The sequence below is a fragment of the Heterodontus francisci genome, chromosome 1, assembly GCF_036365525.1.
Source record: "Heterodontus francisci isolate sHetFra1 chromosome 1, sHetFra1.hap1, whole genome shotgun sequence".
Taxonomy (NCBI): domain Eukaryota; kingdom Metazoa; phylum Chordata; class Chondrichthyes; order Heterodontiformes; family Heterodontidae; genus Heterodontus; species Heterodontus francisci.
The window spans coordinates 184,399,172-184,421,771 of NC_090371.1; the positions used below are offsets into that span (position 1 = coordinate 184,399,172).

At 39.7% G+C, this 22,600-nt stretch overlaps 1 protein-coding gene across 1 annotated transcript in view; it reads right to left on the bottom strand.

The window, feature by feature from the left end:
• Window positions 1-3,626: 3,626 nt before the first annotated feature.
• The window catches only part of mettl14 (methyltransferase 14, N6-adenosine-methyltransferase non-catalytic subunit), a 102,802-nt gene continuing 83,828 nt past the window's right edge, over window positions 3,627-22,600 (bottom strand). Inside the window, exons 8-11 of the mRNA XM_068039418.1 lie at window positions 20,491-20,583; window positions 19,512-19,628; window positions 14,637-14,847; window positions 3,627-4,321 (exon numbers count right to left, since the gene is read on the bottom strand). Coding sequence (XP_067895519.1) covers window positions 4,014-4,321; window positions 14,637-14,847; window positions 19,512-19,628; window positions 20,491-20,583 — 729 coding nt within the window. The 3' untranslated portion in view covers window positions 3,627-4,013. The remainder of the gene's footprint in view (window positions 4,322-14,636; window positions 14,848-19,511; window positions 19,629-20,490; window positions 20,584-22,600) is intronic.

A 22,600-nucleotide genomic window follows, 5' to 3' on the forward strand; every position in this document is an offset into this window, starting at 1 on the left:
CGAAATACGGTGCACTCAAAAAATTCAGTCTCCAGTCCAATCTCCTGGTATTTCAAATGTAAATTGCGGTGGCCATCTTGGCTGCTAGTTTTTTTAAAAGTTAACTTGTAGGATTTTTCCATTAAAAGTCTAATGTAAGTTTCCAACCAAAGAAATTAGTATGTCCCAGTTGGCATATGGGGTTTTCTCCTGACAACTTGTTCTAGTGTGCCCCTGGTGGCTGCAGCATGACTGGTGGAAAGCTGCTAACTTGCAGTGGAGGAGACTGCAGATAGCCTTGGAAGGCAACCTTGAGCAGCTCTGGGCCCAAAAGGCCTGGCTATGGACTGCACCACCTATACATGGACAGCAGCAATCTGAACTGGCTGGTTGGCAGACAACACCAAGGGCACTAGCAAAATGGCAGGGGTGGGAGAACAAATGCAGTCATCCAGAGAGGGACAGCAGGTTCGTGCTCCATGGAGTCATTACCATTCCCCCGGGGCGGCACCTCAGTAATCCTAGTCATTTATTGGAGGACAGATTGTTGGACTGCTGTGATCAGAATACCCAAATTTTGGTTTTACACATATGGTACAGCAATAGCTGAGGTCCAATGATGAAGTACATCAAAAAATTACAAACTGAACTGGAATTTTCTTGTGCTGTGAGGTAGGAAGATATTGGTGTTAGTCAGGCTATATTTAAGTAATATCTCCCAGATTTTATGTTGTGGAAGTTTTGGCAGAGTATTGGGAAGGCAGAGAATGGAGATTCCATTGTATACTTAGTGGATCACCCATGCTTAAGGGGCCAGACGTGGCTCAGTGGGTAGCTCTCTCTTTTGAAGCAGAAGCTTGTGGGTTCAAGCCCCGCTCAAAGATTAATTCTTTGAAGGGATAAATGTGCTTGGGTGAGTTTTCAATTTAGATTGGCTGATACTTATGTGAAGTACTGTGGGAGTGCTGCACTGTAGGAGGTGCCATCTTTTGGACAAGATGTTAAACCAAAGCCTTGTTTGTAAAAGATCCCACAGCACTATCTGAGCAGTAGATGAGTTCTCCTGGTGTCGTGGACCACATTTATCCCTCAACTAACATCTAAAACAGATTAGCTGGTCATTTATTTAATTGCAATTTGTGGGACCTTGCTCTATGCAAATCAGCTGCTGTGTTTCCTATATTACAAAACTGACTGTACGTCAAAGTACTCCATTGGCTGTAGAGGTGTGAAAGGTGCTATATAAATGCAATTTTTTTTTCCTTTATGAAATTTCCCCCAGAAAGTCAGGACAAAGCAAATTTCCCTCAAGTTGCATCAGTGTGGGAATCTGCAGTTTCTAAAACGGCATCTAATTGTAGACAATTTTTTTTTTTTAGATTAGATTAGAGATACAGCACTGAAACAGGCCCTTCGGCCCACCGAGTCTGTGCCGAACATCAACCACCCATTTATACTAATCCTACACTAATCCCATATTCCTACCAAACATCCCCACCTGTCCCTATATTTCCCTACCACCTACCTATACTAGTGACAATTTATAATGGCCAATTTACCTATCAACCTGCAAGTCTTTTGGCTTGTGGGAGGAAACCGGAGCACCCGGAGAAAACCCACGCAGACACAGGGAGAACTTGCAAACTCCACACAGGCAGTACCCGGAATCGAACCCGGGTCCCTGGAGCTGTGAGGCTGCAGTGCTAACCACTGCGCCACTGTGACAATGCAGCTACAGATGTCATGAGGTCTCAGAATGGTGATGTCCAAATATAGTGAGTGATAGAAAATTCAACACACTTTTGGTGAAACCTACATTTCCAATACTGTTCAACAGTTGAAATAGCTGATGAGTAGAAAGAGAATGGAAAACATACCCATAACGAGCTCAATAGGGGAGGGTCACCATGTGCATGGTGTTAAATTTTTTAAAGGGATAAGAGTGTTTGGGTGAGTTTTCAATTTAGATGGCAGATTTTCTTATTTGCTTGTGGAGACTTATGAATAAAAATCATTAGCATTTAGACAATTTCTGAACATGCCAAGATTAACTGGCTGGAAATATTTTTTGAATGGGCACCTCAGTTGACTACTGTACTCAATTTCTATAAACTTTACAGGTTACTGGACCAATTCTGTAGACGAATGTAATTAGATTTCCCAATTTTTGAAAAAAATTAATTTATTCAGTTTTTAAAAACATGCACTAAATAAGTATTTGTCAGCTGTAACATCACTGAACAAAATCTGTCAGTCAAGTAATTGAACTCATTTAAAAAAATAATCTGCAATATATCAGTGTAGTTAAAAAAAAATCTGATAGGATTATACGGAATTACAATTCATCACAAACCACATATTTAAAGCATGCATTTAAAACTGTGATATGCCATAAATTAACTCTGTACTTAAAGAATTTAAATACAATGTTTCAAGTACCAAAATTCACTTGGTGTGCTTTCAAAGCATCAATTTAAATGACAAAGCTAATAATTCTACAAGACACAAAGCATCCTTGGAAACAAAGCACATCAAAACTTATTTTAATTATGTTTTTCTTCACTAACAGGGGTCAGGGATTACCTACATAACCTGATCCTTCAGCTTTGCATGCTGATCGGTACATTTGGAGCAACCCAGTCAAGTGGCATCTCTTCACAAAAGCTGAAGACGTCAAATGGATTTGGCCATCAGTTGGTTTTAACCAGGTATAGCTCTTGAAAATTGTCATTCTCATTTAGTTATAAAAATACAAGAGATAGACTGTTGCATTTAAAAAAAAAAGCTTAACTGATACTAAAAAACATTAACATAACAGATATGTACACGCTTCTGTGGCTGACAGCATGATTTCCTTAGGATGTAAAGTTAATTGAATTTCATTGCTTTTGAAGTCATTTGCTCAGTCAGTTATATGGTCCCATGGCTTCTTGCTACTCCTTTACAGAGATTCCTTTTCCAGTAATTTGTTTTTTGTCATCCACTCTACAATGATCTGTTGTGTTCTAATTTGTCACTACCGGATGTATACTTGTCCTGCAATTTCTTGCTAACTGCTATACATGGATCATTTTCAATGTAAGATATTACCAAGAAGCTGTTAACAAGAAATCGCAGTGAAAAATGCAAGAAAAGATTCAGAATTTTAGAAAGAACTGCAGGATTATAACAATCTAAAACAAACAAAACATTCTGCTTTAGTTTCTTTCTCTAAAGGGCTGTGTCAAATAAAATCAAGCATAGTTCATTTAAGTCTGCTTACAAGCTGGTGCTCTGAATTTCGCACGCACAGAATTCTTGGTATCATGCACCTATCTGCACTGTGCAGGCAGGCGTTCAAATCTTAGTGGGAACTGGAACACGAGGTATGTGCAGCTGGTATAACCTGATAACATTATTTCCTACATATTGGCATGCTGCCAGACTCAAAGGTGTATATTAATAGCACGTATAGTGGATTGGGAACATGGTCTTGGCTCCAGCAATTACACTGAAGTTGACAATGTTACTCTACCACTGGATCACTAGTGGGTCTTGGAGGTGCTTTTTATTCAGCACCCCTTTGCTGGGATATCTGCACTGCATTTATGACACTAAAAAGAGAAAACAGAACATATGTGTACCAAGGGCATAAAAATACAAATAGCTTCAAAACAACTAAGTCAAAACACTGTATTTAACTTCTGAACTTCTTAAACACTACAAGGTTGAATTGAGATATTGCAGCTTTAAAAAGACTTTGCGATGAGTTTTAAATTGGAAAACAACCTGAATATACAGCATCAGATTTAAAGGCAATCACACTGTACTTCGATCATTACAAAAAATTTTCATGAAAAGAGTGCACAACCATTCCCTGTGTACACATTGCTTGTGCACATTTTGTTCTTATGGATGTATTACTCCATGGTTATATAGTACATATCAAAAAAGTAGAAAAGTAGAGCAGTGATTAATTCAGACTGTGATTCTGAAATCCTGCTCCCATTGGCATTTCAACTGAATCTACTTTAGGCTTCTACAGACAACTGTAATCACCGAGCAAATCCTCCTCTATGGGCACCTCCTCGACCTCGGAATCCCCCTCTTTCTCCTCTGAAGTTTCCTCTGTTTCTTTCTCTTCCCCTCTCCCCACGACCTGCTGAAGGCCCACCTCTTCCTCCACCTCTAGAGGCTCCACCTCCTCTATCAGATTTAGACTTTGGAGGCGGCGACTTGGGACGAAGTCTCTCAATCTCCTCTGTACAACCAGTCAGGTGCACATTTGTACCAGTAAAGTACGAGCTGTAAGCTTCAGCATTAAAGTTACTGTTTGTAAGACTAGGACCCACAGTGAGCCACCCTAATGCGAAGAAAAAGGAACAATTAGAAAAATTGAAGCAAATGCAAATTTATTTCAAAACCATGAAAATTTAAGTTCAAGACAGTTATAATTATCCAAGTCAAATTAAAATAATTTTAAAAAGTCCAGAAAAGTAAGAAAATCCAGTAATTGACTATTAAAAGATATGGCCATAACTTTTGAATGGACCTTAACATTGAGATATATTTTTTAATCAGAATGTTACTGATATCAGCCACTCTCCTCCATTAAATACTTACTTTTTAAGGATTATAATATAGAGCACCTTAAAACAAGCACTTTTTACAAGTATGTTATAAACAGATCAGACCAACTGGTTTTGCTGTTTGTAAAATTGAGTACAATATTCAAAGGTCTGGATGACCTCACACTACCATTGGGAGTGACACTTGGTCTGCAAACATCAGTCAAGTCTCAGAGTGTGCTACTGAGTCTTGAGCAAAGTCTCAGCAATTCCCCCAAACCCTCAAGTACTTGCTGCCACTCACATCTCAAATTTCCCTGCCACAGTTGCATTCTTTATTATTGCTACTGATTTTTTAAATTTTTTACGATGCAATGGCTGCAATAGCCCAGATTTTGCAGAAATAATGATGGTGAAACAGTCAGCATTTGCTATCATTACACCACTGACATGATCAGCAACTTCTGGAGTCTGCACATGTGCGAATAATGCAGAAATCCAGAAGTTGCTGTCAGTGATTCTACCCCTCTCCATATGGTATGCTGTTGAGGCACCCCTAAACTGCAATCAATGGGAAATCTGAGTTGATGAGACCTTCCACTCTTAGTTTTAGTTTTTTAGTTTTTAGAGATACAGCACTGAAACAGGCCCTTCGGCCCACCGAGTCTGTGCCGACCATCAACCACCCGTTCATATTAATCCTATACTAATTCCATATTCCTACCACATCCCCACCTGTCCCTATATTATCCCTACCATCTACCTATACTAGGAGCAATTTCTAATGGCCAATTTACCTATCAACCTGCAAGTCTTTGGCATGTGGGAGGAAACCGGAGCACCCGGAGGAAACCCACGCAGACACAGGGAGAACTTGCAAACTCCACACAGGCAGTACCTGGAATTGAACCCGGGTCGCTGGAGCTGTGAGGCTGCGATGCTAACTACTGCGCCACTGTGCCGGTAAAAGCACTAGAAAAAGTTGCACATTATTGAATAAGGTATAACTGGGTTTTTAATGGCGTACTAACTTCACAATTACTGCTAAAGAGTCTCACTGGCTCCGAGAAGCTAATTTCATATTTGCTGAATGTCAGATTTCTCCATGATAAAAAATTCCACATTTTTAGAATTTAAAAAAAAGTTTATTTTGCTTTCTAAAGTCTTAATCCAATCACTTATTTCGCTATCTGAAAATTTAAATTAAAAGTGAAGGATACTAAGTGCTTTTAACTTCCTGACTTGCTGTGTGAATACTTCAATTTGAATAGCTCTTTACCTACTTGCTGACATCATTGACATCCCCTTGACTTGTCACCAGATTTAAACTGTCATCAGGAAAGGGGAAAACCATGCCACAGAGAATGCTAGATCTTTGTGGACAGCTTTCTTCAAGGTCAGTGGCGAGCACTGCTTCATTCGACCACAAAATCCAGCCCAATATGTTCTGAGAGGTTGATAGATTTTTGGCTACTAAGCAAATTAAGGGATATGGGGATAGTGCAGTTGAGGCAGAGGATCAGTCATAGTCTTATTGAATGACAGAGCAGGCTCTAAGTGTCAAATGGCCTATTCCTGTTCCTATTTCTTATGTTCTTAATTTTGGCATACAGTTTCACACATTTATAGGAAGATTTTTTTTAAAACAAAAAAAAAACGAAATCAGTGCTATCACATCATCAGCTGCTGAAAGACAGCAGTCTGCTGAAAAATGCCATTTTATTTTATAACAATCAGACTGTGCACTTAGGAACATAGAAAGTAAAGGCCTACACAGGTCGGGAAAAAGAACCCGACCCGAACCTGACCGAACCACAGCAGACCCGAGCCCAACGCAGCCAGAGTCTCTCAGATTTTTCCCCGAGCCCGACCCGACCCGACCCTGCCTTTACTCACCTTTTGACTCGGAACCTCCAGAAGCTGCACGCATGCGTGATGATGTCATAGTGACGTCACTCGCTCACTGCGCAGACTCAATTTTGTCCCGGACTCCCAGCTCAGGTAAATTTTTTATTTTTAATACTTACCGTCAGAGCACTTACTGTACGTGTCCGGCCCGACCCGGCCTGAGCCCGAAAGCCGGACCCAGAAGAGGGGACCAACCCGACCCAAACCAGACACATGTCGCCGGGTCCTGTCGGGTAGCAGGCCTTTAATAGGAAGGCAGGAACAGGAGTAGGCCATTTAGACCCTTGAACCTAATCTGTCATTCAATGAGATCATGACTGATCTGTGACCTAACTCCATATACCTGCCTTTGTCCCACATCCCTTAATACCTTTGGCTAACAAAAATCTATCAACCTCAGATTTAAAATTTACAACTGATCTTGCATCAGTTGCCATTTGTGGAAAGAGTTACTAGCTTCTACCGCCCTTTGTGTGTAGAAGAGTTTCCTATTTCACTCCTAAAGGTCTGGTTCTAACCTACAGACTCCCCAATCAGTGGAAATAGTTTCTGTCTACCTACCCCAAAGTTCCCTTTAATAACTTGAAAAATTCGATCAAATCACTCCTTAACCTCCTAAATTCCAGGGTTTACAACCCTAGTTTGTGTAATTTCTCCTCGTAATTTAACCTTTAGTGTCCATATATAATTCTGGTAAACCTACGTTGCACATCCTCCAAGGCCAAAATATCCTTCCCAAGGTGTGCTGCCCAGACTGCTCACAGTACTCTAGGTGTGGTCTAACCAAGGCATTGTATAACTGAAGCATGACTTCTACCCCTTTGTATTTTATTCCTCTAAACATAAAGGACAGCTTTGCATTAGCCTCTTTGATTATTTTCTGTATCTGTTAATGATATTTCAATGATGTATGCATCTGGACCCCAAATCTCTTTGGACCTCCAATGTTTCTAGTTTCTCACTATTTAGAAAGTACCCTGTTCTATCCTTTTTTTTTTTTTAGGTCCAATGTGGATGACCTCAATTTGCCTACACCGAAATCCATTTGCCACACTTCTGCCCATTCACAATCTGTTAATATCTTTTTGTAATTTTATGCTTCCATCTACACTACTTACAATGCTGCTTATCTTTGTGTTTTTAGTTTTAGTTTTAGAGATACAGCACTGAAACAGGCCCTTCGGCCCACCGAGTCTGTGCCGACCATCAACCACCCATCTATACTAATCCTACACTAATCCCATATTCCTACCACATCCCCACCTGTCCCTATATTTCCCTACCACCTACCTATACTAGGGGCAATTTATAATGGCCAATTAACCTAGCAACCTGCAAGTCTTTGGCATGTGGGAGGAAACCGGAGCACCCGGAGGAAACCCACGCAGACACAGGGAGAACTTGCAAACTCCACACAGGCAGCACCCAGAATTGAACCCGGGTCGCTGGAGCTGTGAGGCTGCGGTGCTAACCACTGCGCCGCCCCTTGTCATATGCAAATCTGGATATGTGGCTTTCTATCTCAACATCCAAGTCGTTAATAAATATGGTGAATAGTTAAGGCCCCAACACATTCTTGCGGCATACCACTAGTCAGATCCTGACAATTAGAGTACCTTCCCATTAACCCAACTCTGTCTCTTGCAATCAGCCAATTTCCTATCCAGGTCAATAAGTTGCTTTCAATTCCATGAGCTTCAACTTTAGCCAAGTCTCTTATGATGGACTTTGTCAAATGCCTCTGAAAGTCCATATAAAAGACATTCCCTGCCTATGACTTCAGTCGCCTCTTCAAAAAATTCAATCAGGTCACCAGGCATGACCTACCCTTTACAAATGCATGCTGGCTCTCATGGATCAGCAGAAAATTTTCAAGGTGTTTAGTCACTCTTTAATTATATACTCTGGCAATTTCCCAACAGCAGATGTTTGGCTAACTGGTCTATAATTCCCTGGTTTCCCTCTCTCACCTTTCTTAAACAGCAGAGTGAGATGCGTAATTTTCAAATATAAAGGAATGGTTCCAGAGTCAGAAAAGATTATGGTTAAGGCATCTGCAATGCTCTCAACTACTTCTTTTAAAACCCTGGGATGGAAACCATCTGGTCCTGGGGATTTGTCACTCTTTAATGTCATTTTCTTCATTAATGTTATTTTGTTTACATTAATTTTGTTGAGTCCCTGTCCATGATTCAATATTAGTTTTCTTGGGATTTTCAGCATGTTGACCTCTTCCAAAACTGTAAAACACTGATGCAAATAATTATTCAACAAGTCCGCCATTTCCTTATTTTCACTGACAATATCACCCCTGTATCAGTTTTCAAGGGGCCCACAAAAACCTGACCATGTTCTTTTTCCTAACACAATAGCAAAAATGTGTTTATTTTAATATCGCTTGCAAGTTTCTTTCATATTTTATGTAGTTCTTACTATCTGCTTTGTCACCCTTTGCTGCTCTTTGCATCTTTCCCATTTGCCAGGATCTATGCTTTGTTTGCATTTTTGTATACATTTTCCTTTAGTTTTATGTTGTCTCTTACCTCTTTAGTTGGCCATGGCTGTCTTTTTTTTGACAAGTACATATCTTGCCCTTCGGGGTATAAACTGATTCTGTATTGCATTATATGCAGTTTGCAGTTTTGAACACCTCCTACAGACCTCCTGTCGTTTTATCTATTAACAGATTTGCCCAGTTTACTGTGGACAGTTTCAGTCTCATCGCATTTAAGTCAGCCATAGCTAAATATAGACTCATAGCTATTTTGGGTTTCTCTCTTTCAAGCACCACACTGAACTCAATCATATTATGATCGCTGTTAGATAAATGTTCACGCAATGTTAGGCTGTTAGCCAAATTTGGCTCATAACTAAATCTAATATGGCATGCCCCCCTTTTTGGTTCCAGGGAATATTGCTGCAGAAAACTATCCCAGACACACACAATAAATTCACAACCTTTCTGACATGTGCCAGTCTGCTTATCCCATTCTATATGTAAATTACAAACCCCCATTAAAACCACTCTGCCTTTACTGCATGCTCGTTTAATCTCTGCATTTATACAATTTACAGGTGCACAGCTGCTACCTGGGGGACTATACACAATCCTCAAGTTTTAAATCCTTTTTGTATTTCTTAACTGTAACCATAAAGTCTCCATTGCCTGCTCACCGCTTGTTATATCCTCTCTTACCATTAAAGTAATTCCATCCTTAATCTCCAAGGTTACTCCTCCGCTGCCACCATTTTCCTTATCTTTCTTGTAGACCTGAAAACCTGGTATATTTAGTTCTTAGTACTGATCGTCTTGTAGCCATATTTCAGCATGGCTACCATATCATACCCTCCAAGTTGAATTTGCACCTGCAATTCATTTAATTTGTTCTTTATCCTTCATGAGCTTATATAAACAATGCTTATTTGGGTCACCCTAACTTGTCCTTCTATTCTAATGATTTACGGACATGGACTCGATGCGCCAAATAGCCTCCTTCTGTGCTGTATTATGACATTTCTTATTTCGCCCTCCTGGTTTAATTTCTTTACATCTTTTAGTTTTCCCTTTACCTGTGGTGCCAATACACAATTTCTGACTGTTAATCTACTCTTTTTGTTATTTTCAAACTATTATCTATACTCTCTCACATCAGCTCCCAGCCCACCCCCCGCTTACTAGTTTAATGTCCACTTGCTAAACTTGCAACTTGAAGCATATAATCTAATTTAGTAAATACCGTTGTGAAGAGTTGTAGTTAATTTCATATTTTTAGAAAATATATTAGTACTTAACATTAGAAAGACAATTGCAGAATGTATTAACTGCGGCCAAGTTCACAGATTTCCCATTAAATGATGAGTTCTGCAAGTGTGCTTTAAGAGAAACCTTTACTAAAAACGTCCCAGTTGAGGCAAACAGATCCCATTTTAATGGAACGAACTACAGTAAATTTTATTAATTGAAAAGCCAGTGAGTTGTAGACAAGTTTAAAAATCAAAATTACTCAGGACTTATTTCATTTCCCTCTCTATATATTTTGGCATAATAAATCTGGAAGAGAATTTAGCTTACTTCATAAATGATACAATTGTTTACAGACTTTAATGTGTACCCGGTCTTGTAACCGTTTAATGAAGAAGTTTGTCAACTTCCTTAAACTATTGCTCTGTTTGAGGTCAATGGGCAATTTCATTATAATTTAAGATTAAACAAATGTTTTATGATTCAATTACAACAATACATTAACTTCCATAATTTGTTCAAATAAAGCTTAAATTTGTGTGTACCTATCATGCTACGGGCTATAAAACCCCAGACCAGCAGTTTTTTCTTTGTATAGAAACCACCTTTGACATCAATGGATAATCAGCACGAGTACAATGATTATAGCATCTATCTACACTATGTCACTGGTATTAATAAACAGCTGGTGCAGCAACTTTCTATTCAAAACAACAATTTTTTTTGTTAGTAAACAAACATCTGACAGGCTACTGTTTTGAATCATTTTTAATTTGGCATAATAATCTACAGTAATGCAAGGTCCACTGTTGAATTCATTTTGTTTTATTGCAGATTATAAAGTCAACCATCAATTTAGTTCCTAAAACCATATTACACTATTTTAGTTGCCTCATAGGAGAACAATTATCTAGTTATAATTTGGAACTGTCAAGAATTTTGCATCTTTCAAAATCTAAGCTATTGGCCAGAATATATGAACTTTTAGTAACAAAAATGATTAGGACTAAAAATCCCCTTTGTTATCAACTCCACCTTCTCACTACATCCTTCAACCTCTCCTGTCTAATAAACATGTCTAATGATCTCTTGAACCCTTTTAACAATTTGCTGCAAAAGCAACTTGTTCTACAAGTCCTTTACCAATTAGCTTTTGCACCTAGCTCCCTAATCACTGATATTTTTTAATCCACAGTGAATAATTTGCCTGAAAGAATTTTGACAAATCCTACATAACCGTGCATTAACTTACCTTGAATGATCTTTTCCATGCAAAACAAAGCCTATCCTCATAAATTAATTTTTTCATACCCAGACACATCTTCATTGTTTATTTATGTACCTTTTCAAGGGCATTAACATCCTTCATTTAATCTGGCGACCAGACAGCATATATTAACCACAGAACATGAATGCAAAACAATAAAAAATAAAAGCAAGCCACACTACCTCCATTAGTGGGCTTGCTTAATATTTCCTGGCCAGTCTTCTAATTTTGGACAGCTCTGGGTTTTTTTTAATGCTTTCACTGATGTGGGCATCGCAGGCTAGGACAGCATTTATTGCCAATTCCTAAGTGCCCTTGAGAAGGTGGTGGTGAGCCGCCTTCTGGAATCGCTGCAGTCCATTGGGGTGTAGGTACACCCACAATGCTGTTAGGAAGGGAGTTTCGCGAATTTGACCCAGTGACAGTGAAGGAACGGCGATATAGTTCCAAGTCAGGATGGTGTGGGGCTTGGAAGGGAACTTGCAGGTGGGTGCTGTTCCCATGCATCTGCTGCCCTTGTCCTAGGTGGTAGTGGCTGCGGGTTTGGAAAGTGAGTTGGTGAGTTGCTGCAGTGCATCTTGTAGATGGTACACACAGCTGTCACCGTGTGTCGGTGGTGGATGGGGTGCAAATCAACTGTGCTGTTTATCCTGGATGTCAAGCATCTTGAGTGTTGTTGGAGCTGCACTCATCCAGACAAGTGGAGAGTATTTCATCACACTCCTGACTTGTGCCTTGTAGATGGTGGACAGGCATTGAGGAGTCAGGAGGTGAGTTACTTACCACAGAATTTCCAGCCTCTGACCTGCTCTTGTAGCCACAGTACTTATATGGCTGGTCCAGTTCAGCAATGGTAATGCCATTGACCGTCAAGGGGAGATGGTTGGATTCTCTCATGTTGGAGATGGTCATTGCCTGGCACATGTGTGTTGCGAATGTAACTTGCCACTTACCAGCCCAAGCCTGAATGTTGCTCGAGATTAGCTCACCAGCCTCCTTTTCCAAATATAGTGGTTACTACATAAACCCAGAATTTATGGTTGTCTTTTCTCTCTCCACCATGTGGAAGGGTAGTGTTTCTGACTCCATCACCATTCAGAGATTTGCCAGTAGGTCAGTCAACCAAACAAATTACCCACTCTTCCAAAAGTATATTAGTGCAGGCTTCGGGATACCGACATCGGGACCAAAGGGGGATCGCGAGACCGGCACATCATCTTCCGGGATGCTGCCTCCTAATTGGTCATCTCTGCATTTGCTGTCCTATTAAAGATGGTGGGCCCTCGATGCTGCAGACCCAATGAGGTCCAGTAGCTCTCGAGCCTTGGCAGCCCAACCAGGAGAGAGGGGCGTTGCTGATGCATGGAAGCGCCCTCGCTGGCCTACACAGCAGTGAAGAAATAAAGAAGATCTAGGTTGGCAGATCCGGTGGGATGCAGGGGTAACCCCTCTGCTGGATGGAGCTTGGCCGAGATTGAGGACCTTCATGCTCGAGTCCTCAGCAATGGGGCATGGAGCCTCCTGCTCTGATGGCCCCCGGTCTGCTGCAGGGAGGTTGCCTCCGCATGTAGTGGGGTCCACTCTACCGACAGCAAAATGCTGGCAAGGCCACAAAATTGCCCCTAATTGTGGCCTTAACTAGCATAATTAACTGCTCACCTCCATGGAGTGGGCAACTGATCCAATTCCCAGCCCACCCCTGGAAAAGATCCCTGGCAGAAGGAATTGGTCAGGGAGCTGTCCCGACCTGGCTCCCCGGCCTCCACGCCTACCATCACAAGGCCCGGAAAATTCATTGGATTGTGAATGGATGCATCACTACCAAAACAGGCATGGATATTTTGCTATGCCTTCTGAGACAAAATAACAAATAGATTACTGTCCTCAGTCATTGTGGGAACATCAACATTGAACACCTCAAATCTGTAAGGATGGGTGTATAACTAGTAACAACTATAAAAAGAGTTCATAGGATTCCAGGTTTTATAATAGAATAGAATGGTAAGAAGTAATGTACAAAACATTGATTATGCCAGTTAGTGTCCAATACAGTTCTGAGAAGCCCCTTATGGAAAGAATATCAGGAGCCATGGAAAGGGTACACTAGAATGACATCATGATTCACTAGAACAACACTAGAAAAGAAAGGTTAAAAATATGCAGGGAAAGCTTTTAAAAAAAGTGGGCTTTTTAACTTCTAAATTGGCAAGTTACTTTAAAGGAATATATCGGTTTCTCAGCTTAAAATGTGCTTAAAGGACACTACACTGGAGTGCTGTTTGCACTACTTTGTAATTGGTGTACTAATTTGACAGAATTTTCATGGAGAAACCTGGATACGGAGTGTCACCTGTCTATTCAACTGCAGCAGCATCACAGAAGAGCCCACTCCTGTCCTAACTTCATGGCCAAACATTTAAGATTGATATATGGATATTATAAAGAACTAGCAAACTGAAAGGTCATGCATTCACATCCCACCATGCCAATTCAATAAATCCGGTACCGTTAAAAAAAAATCCTAAGAGCTGCCAGACTGTCATCAAACCGAGCTGGTTCACCAACATGCAGCACAGAAGGAAACTTGCCACACCACCAAGTTTGGCCTACACATTTAAAATTATTTAAAAAGTACATGAAGATAGGTTTATGAAAATCATTTATTTCCCTCCAATTTTCCCCATCGTCACCTATTCAAAAAGTAATGTCTACACACCTTATGGTTGACTCAATGTCCTCAACAACTCCAAGTCCTCTTGGCTGCATTTAGTGCCCATTCCTGCCATCTTTTCAGAATTAGGTATAAGCACTAAATGCAGCTCAAGAACGGATTAAAACACTTGCACTTCAAGCAGTGTACTTCACGGGACCATGAAAAGTAAGAACACAGGTTCATTTTTACCTCAATAATTAGGTCAAATGCAAGACCAACACTGCTGCCCCAGTTAGATCAACCACACAAAAGACACCAGGAACTGAATCTGGAACCCCTCTGGTCTGTTTGGCTCAGTGAGTTTATCCACAAAGCCATCACAGTGCCCAAAAATATCTTTAGATGCTGCACTTCTGTTTTTTCCACTAATTATCTTAAAGACTATATAAAGGAGAAGAATACACTTATTATTTCAAAGGAAAATTCACAATTTTTGTTTTAAATTGCCTTTTAAAGAGATTTTTTAATAAAGTCACCTACCTGGTCTTATTGTGCTATCCCTTCCAAAGATGTGCAACCTTCTTCGCCCCAGACAGAAATGTTCAATAATATGAAATATTTCCACTGGTTTTTCAAGGTTCCCAATCTCTGGCTCTTCTGTAATAATAAGATCAATGTCCACATTTGCATGGATAAAATCACCATCTGTACTTCTACGTACTGTCCCTTTGATACCCATTAGGCAGTGTTCCTAGAAAATTCAATTCAAAATACATTTGAAATTAGACATGCTGTTCACCCACTGATTATGAAACTTATTAATGTATCTACATTAAAACAATGCTGTATATGAATCTTAGGTGCACTTCATTCTTGTTGTCAAAACAGTTGTCACTATCAAATAAAACATTTCATAAGAGAAGTCTGTTTCACACACTAAAGCCTTTTAAGGACCAACTTTTATAGAATTGTAGAAATGTAGAGCTCAGGAAGGCATTTGGCCCATCATGTCTGTACCGGTTGAAAAAAAAAGAGCAATCCAGCCTTATTCCACTTTCCAGCTCTTGGTCCGTAACCTTGTAGGTTACAACACTTCAGGTGCATACCCGAGTGCTTTTTAAATGCGATGAGGGTTTCTGCCTCCAGTCACCCTTTCAGGCAGTGAGTTCCAGACCCCCTCCACTGTCTGAGTGAAAATATTGCTCAATTTTCCTCTAATTCTTCTACCAGTTACTTGAAACCTATGTCCCCTGGTTACTGACCTCTCTTCTAAGGAAAATAGGTCCTTCCTATTGACTCTAACTCGGCCCTCATAAGTTTTATACACCTCAAATAAATCTCCCCTCAGCCTCCATAGCTCCAAAGAAAACAATCCCAGCCTATCCAATCTTTACTTATAGCTCAAATTTTCCAGTCCTGGCTACATCCTCATTAATTTCTCATATACAGTCTCTAGCGTGACCACATTCTTCCTGTAATATGGTGGCCAAAACTGTACGTAGTACTCTAGCTTTGGCCTAACTAGTGTTTTATAGTTCGAACATAACTTCCCTGCTCTTATATTCTATACCTCAGTTAATAATAGTATGCCTTAACTACATTATCTAGCCATCTTGCTAACTTCAGGGATTTGTGGACATGTAATCCATGGTCCCTCTGCTCCTCTGCATTTCTCAGTATCCTTTTGTTTTCTTTCATGGCATGTGGATGTCACTGGTAAGGCCAGCATTTGCCCTAATTGCCCTTGACAACTGAGGGGCTTGTTGGGCCATTTCAGAGGACAGTTAAGAGTCAACCACATTGCTTTGGGTCTGGAGTCACACATAGGCCAGACCAGGTAAGGACGGCAGATTTCCTTCCCTAAAGGACACTGGTGAACCAGATGGGTTTTTACGACAATCAATGAGGTTTCAAGTCACCATTACTGAGACTAGTTTTCAATTCAAGACTGTTTAATAATTTACTTTAAATTCCACTAGCTGCAGGGGTGGGATTTAAACCGGTGTCCCCAGGGCATTAGCCCGAGCCTCTGGATTACTAGTTCAGTGACATTACCACTACCGCACCGTCGCCCCTACCATTTATTGTGCATTCCCTTGCCTTGTTTACCCGCCACAAATGCATTACCTCACACTGCTCCAGACTGAATTCCATTTGGAACTTTGCTGTCCATCTGACCAGTTCATTGATATCTTCCTGCAATCTGCAGCTTCCCTTCTCATTATCAGCCACACAGCCAATTTTTGTATCATTTACAAACTTCTTAATCATGCCCCCTACATTTAAGTCAACATCATTGAGATATACAACAAAAAGCAAAGGACCTAGTACTGAGCCCTGGGAAACCCCACTGTACATAACCTTCCAGTCACAAGCACAACCATCAACCATTACCTTTTGCCTCCTGCCACTGAGCCAATTGTGGATCCAACTTGGCACTCACCCTTGGATTCCATGATTACTTTGTGAATGTTTGATCTTCATTTGTTCTTCCTCTCCAAATTCTCAAGCAACATTAACTCAAGATTTTATTCTAAAGCAGAAATTTTATGTGCTCATCTCATCAGAACCAATTCCCCTTTTTAAGGAATAGGAAGTTGTTATCTGTACTTGGGCCTCATCTTGTCACTATGTACATCAATGACTTGACTGAAGGAGCAGAGAGTTGTATATCTAAGTTTACAGATGGCATCAAGTAAATGAATGATGAATGATGCAAACGGAAGCAGGATATTACAAAGGGACATAGGGTAAGTGAATGGACAAAACTGGGGCAAAATGGAAGTTCAATATGGGGAACTACGAGGTCAACTACACTGGATCCAAGAAAAACAAATCAGAATATTTCCTTAATGGCAGAGATTAGGAACTATAGAGGACTAAAGGGATTTAAGTGTCCAGGTGCACAAATCTAGTTACGTGCTAGTGCACAGGTACAAAGAGTAATCAAAATGACGAATGGAATGTTGGTCTTTATCTCAAGAGGCTGGAATACAAAGAGGAGGAAGTGATGTTTTAACTATAAGCAGCCTTGCTCACACCGTCTTATGTATTGCTTTCAGTTTTGGGCACCACACCTCACGAAGGATATATTGGCCTTGAGGATACAATGCAGATTCATCAAAATGACACTAGGGCTTAAAGAGTTAAATGAGGTTAGGCTGCATAAACTTGGCTTGTATTCCCTCAAGTTTGGGCAGCCCAACTATGTGGACGCTGGGTAAACTGAAATTTTCATGACAAATAGATTTTTATTAGGCAAGGTTATTAAGGGATAGGAATGATAGGCAGGTAAATAAATAAGAGTGGTGATCTAATTAAGGTTTGTAAATAAAAGGATTCTATAATATAGATACAAGGGAGCAATTTCCTCTGGCAGAGCAAGGGGGCACAATCTTAAAATTAGAGCTAGGTCATTCAAAAGTGAAATCAGGATGCAATTTTTCACACAAAGGGTAGTGGAAATGTGGAACTCACTCTCCCTAAAGTATGTGAATGATGTGTCAATTGCAATTTTCATGACTGAGATAGAATGAGTTTTATTAAGGGATATGGATAAAATGTAGGTAAATGAATTCGAGAAACAGATCAGACATGGTTTAACTGAATGGCAGAACAGTCTCAAGGTAGTGAATGGCCTACTCTTGCTCCTATACCTCCTCTTTTTGTAACTTTAAACAACATTTTTATTTGTTTGACTGCTGGTGATATAAAATGCAGCAACAATTTTGGTACTACTAAAACTAAATTAAGGAATATTACTCCTTGGAAATATTCGACATTTTAGTAGGATTATACAAGACAAATGACAATACAATTAAAAAAAGCAAAGGGAGCCCTGATTTTTTTTTTTAAGTGAAAATTAACTTTTGATCTTTCCTGTCTGTATAAATAGATACTGACTCAGTCATGAAAATTGCAATGTCTGGTGATCAAATGTCTGCTGCACAAACCACTGACCACCTCCAGGCGGTTGGTTACCCATTGTCTCTCGAGACAAGGAGGCCAAAGGTGATCAAAATCTATTATGGGTTAAGTGGAGCAGGGAATAGCCCTTTGTCCCTCCAAGCACTGTCTGTTAATATGCAAATGTTTTTCCAGCCAAGTGTCTGCTGACTTTTTAACAAGTCCTTTCTTCACTCCAGCAAGTTTAAAATCAATGTTCATATGACAAAATTAATATGCCTCACTCTTGGCAGGTGGGGGTCTGCATGACAATGGAGATCATTATGATACTGTACCAGGCACAGTGGTGAACACTTACATTCAAAGTATTGTTTGCCTTCAGTTAATTGTTCTTTTGTTATTCATTCAGATTTAAATGAACTGATTCTGACCATTAAAAATACCTTATTTAGAAGTAAAAAATTGCTGGCATAACCACCTTTCTTCCTGAACAGAATGAATCTCTGCCCTGCTACAGTTGGTCTAATGATCTTCTTGCTCTTGTTCTAATCCTGCTTGTTCCAACCATCATTTTGAAGCTTGATTTTACCGAACAGGTTTCCTGGCAGCACGCAACATTACTATTAAAACCAGCTGGCAGCCAACTCTTTTTATCCTGGGACTTTTCCCATGCTCCTTGAGGTAGTTATTATAAAAAGGTGAGAGAAGTGACACTTTCCTCCCCCCTAAGGTGAACTGCCTATCCTCCAATAGCACAACCCCAACTGAAATCAAAGACCTTTCATGAAGGGAATTGTGATTACAAGTCCACATTTCAAAACAGAGATGCAGCATTTTTTTTTTAATTAGAAGTTTGCATTATAGTTTAGATTTTTCAGAAGGAAAAAGACACATTTTATAATTAAACAATATTAACTGAAATCCAGTTTTTGCAATGCACATTAACTCAGCAGGTTTCATGCTGGATCAGATTTTTAAAAAATGATGTTGGGATTGCATTTATATGTATTTAGATATCTAATAGTTAACTTTCAACTCTGAATTGAAATTTTATTGAAGCACAGAGCAAGTAAACAAGATGTTATTGAGCTATATCGTACAGGTAAGTATAAAAGAAACAATTAAAAGAACGTGTCTGAACTTCACTGAAACTCTACCATCCTATACTGGGAAGTAACTTGCAAGGCCTTTTCCATCCTTCCCACACTGCATTTCAATTAGCACAATAGCACAAGTGAATAACACTATTCACAAAGCTCTAAAAGAACTTCATAATGCAAATCAGAGAAGCGTTCAGGGCCTTCCATATTATCTCAAACTAAAGACTATAGGAATTGGTGAGGAATTAATTACCCATTCTGAGCTGCAATTCTCCATGCAATTCAACTGGACAGTAGAAGAAAAAACAGGTGCTTCATTTTGTGCGACTGCATGAATTCTGAGCAAGCTCAATGAAACAGTTTGGGGTCATTACAAAATGCTGCTCCCGAGGTCAGACAGGACACTTGCCTTTGTTCGCTGGAAGACTGCTTTTGGGTCCAGGGTTTTGGTTTTCCCAGGATTATTCTTATTGGTTTTGATCCAGCAAATATCTTCACAACGCCTGAACCCCCACTTGCGTAGACACTAGGATAAATAAAAACATAGCTTATATAAAAAATATTAAATCTTTGATTTAGGGCTGATTAACTGTAAAACACCTACTCACTGAGTCCATTCTAAATCTTTTGCTCAAGAATTTGCCAGCTTAGTTAAAAAAAGGGCAAATTTCAAAAACTAATTTAATTGTAATGTTAGCAAATTTATAGTCATTGAATTGTCTTAGCCACAATATTAGAATGCAATTATATTCAAAATAAAACCAGTACATACTGTAGTTTTAACACTATGAAAGTAACTAAAACTATCTGGAAAAATTTGTAAAACTGTATAAATATGTAAGAATATTCAAAAACTGTATTAAAACCAGAACAAAGCAACCTTAGCAGATAAACTGATAAAATGAAATCAAGATTTACAAAAGGCAGGAGTCCTTAGGGGTGATAATTAAAATGCACAAGCTTCTAATGAATGTTTGGATAGTACTTCAGGGATTAACAGTTAACTAACAGCAGATTTTCTGCCAACCTTATTTGGGAGGATGTGGGTCTACCAGTATCAATAAAATTTATCACGCAAGAACTATTTACATGTAGGCTAAACTGATGCAAAGAAAATTAATATACCGGAGGATTTTTTTTTAAGAAAATGCATTGAAAATGAAGAGTAGCATCCACCAGATATATCAGCAAAAAAAAAACTGTTGACCAAAATGTCAGACACAAAGAATAGCACACTAGATAATCAGGGTGAATTGTGTACTCAGTTCAAGACTCAATGTACTCTAGCCATTGACGGCAAACAATTGGTCAGCAGTGAACCAGACAGAATTTATCATCTGAATAGACTATTTGGTAAATGAATGAGATTTCTGGCCCAGATTGCTTACCACTCTGCCAAGGTCAAGACCGTCCCCAGAGCCACACCACAAAAAGACAAATGATCTTGGAGCTGCAATTTCTTCAATTTCTAGCTTCATGATCTACAAAAGCAAAACAGGTTGCTAGGAAAGTGCTTTCTTTCCAATTTAAAAATCACTACTTGCAATTATTTTCCTGGACATTCTTCAAGATTCTTAAATACATACTTAATCATTTTTTTCCTGGTACAGACTTATGTTCATTTCTTAAAGCTGTTGTGGATTGTTATGTTGTTACTTTTCCGTAACTTGTTCCTATTTGAGGCATGATTTGCAATCAGGAACAGATCGTTAAGTTTGGTTTGAGGAAAAATTCATGGACTACAGCAAATGAGGGCAAAGGCACCTTTGCAAAATGGTACTCAATATTGAAGCTTGAAGTGTTTATGTCTACAACAGTGAGAGAATGAGAAATAAATGGACAGAAAAATTAAATCATAACTCAATATGTATCTAACATGTGACTCTCGGTAAGGCACAAAGAGTGAAAAGATAACCGTAGTGGTTCGAAAAGCTTTTAAATCTAGTTACTCAGCATTATTGAACTCCATTCACTTGTAATATTTCAGAATACTTTGTATATATTTGAATGCATGGATATATTGTTACAAGATTTACATATGTACAATTGCTAAAAGAAAGCCATGAACTTGACTAAATGCTGTAAAAACTCTCCTTTCCCCTCACTCCAGTTTTCTGTGTCTCACTATTTTTGTGTGCGTGTCACTTGCTCTTCAGTTATTTACACAAGAGATAGAGCAAGTCAGGCCTTTATTTCTGTGTCCAAGTCTTACTTTCACAGTTACTGCCACAAATGTTTTAGTTCAAAACAGTACCATTCTGCATGGAACCATTTCTAACCACAAACCTTCCCAGATTCAAAGGGTACTACAGAGTAACAATGTGACAACTGCATTGTGGGTCTCTATGGGATGAGGTGGGGATCAAACCTCTGTCTTCCTGTAACCAGCACAAAAGTAGGAAACAAAGTTTACGTACGTTTACCATCTGCAGCACTTTGCTCCAAAAGGTAGAGTTTGAAATCATTGTCTTTGGTGCCTCTTGAGGCACATATTCTGCCTTGTTTTAATTATGTCATCTCCAGAGACAGTGTTGCAAAATAAACATGATAAACATGACCCCACAGTCCTTGCAACCATCCTTTCCTCTCCAAAATCCTTGAACGTGTTGTTGCCTCCCAAATCTGTTCCCAACTTTCCCGTAATTCCATGTTTGAATCTCTCCAGTCAGGTTTCCACCCACGCCACAGGGAAGAAACAGCTCTTATCAAAGTCAAAAATAACATCTTATGTGACTGTGACAAAGGTATACCATCCCCCCCTCACACTTCTCTACCTGTCTGCAGCCTTTGACACAGCTGACCACACCACCTTCTCTAATGTCTCTCAACTGTAGTCCAGCTGGGCGAGACTGCTCTCACCTGGTTCCATTCTTATCTATCTAATCGTAGCCAGAGAATCATGTGCATTGGCTTCTCTGCCTCCTTCCACTCAGTTACCTCTGGTGTCCCCCAAGGATCTATCCTTGGTCCCCTCCTACATGCTGCCCTTCAGTGACATCATCCAGTTCTACCTCACCACCACCACCTCTCTTGACTGCTCCACTGTTGCTAAATTATCAGACTGCTTATCCGACATCCAGTACTGGATGAGCAGAAATTTCCTCCAATTAAATATTGGGAAGACTGAAAGCCATCGTTTTCAGCCCCTGCTCCAAACTCCGTTCCCTAGCTACTGACTCCATCCCACTCCCTGGCAACAGTTTGAGGTCGTCAGTCTGTTCACAACCTTGGTGTAACATTTAACCCGAGATGAGCTTCCGACCTCATATTCGTGCCATCACCAAGACCACCTTGTGAGAGAAACCACACCTGCCAAATGGAAATATATTAATTTCATCATATGCAACATTATTTGAACTTTTACTGGACATTGAACATAACTTGTTTAAAAAGAGCACAGAGCTGAACGACTGAAAACATGGCTGTACATTTGCATTCTGAGAGACCGTTGCATAGAGAGAGTGCTCACTGATTCAACTAGCGAGATGGGGTTTGTCA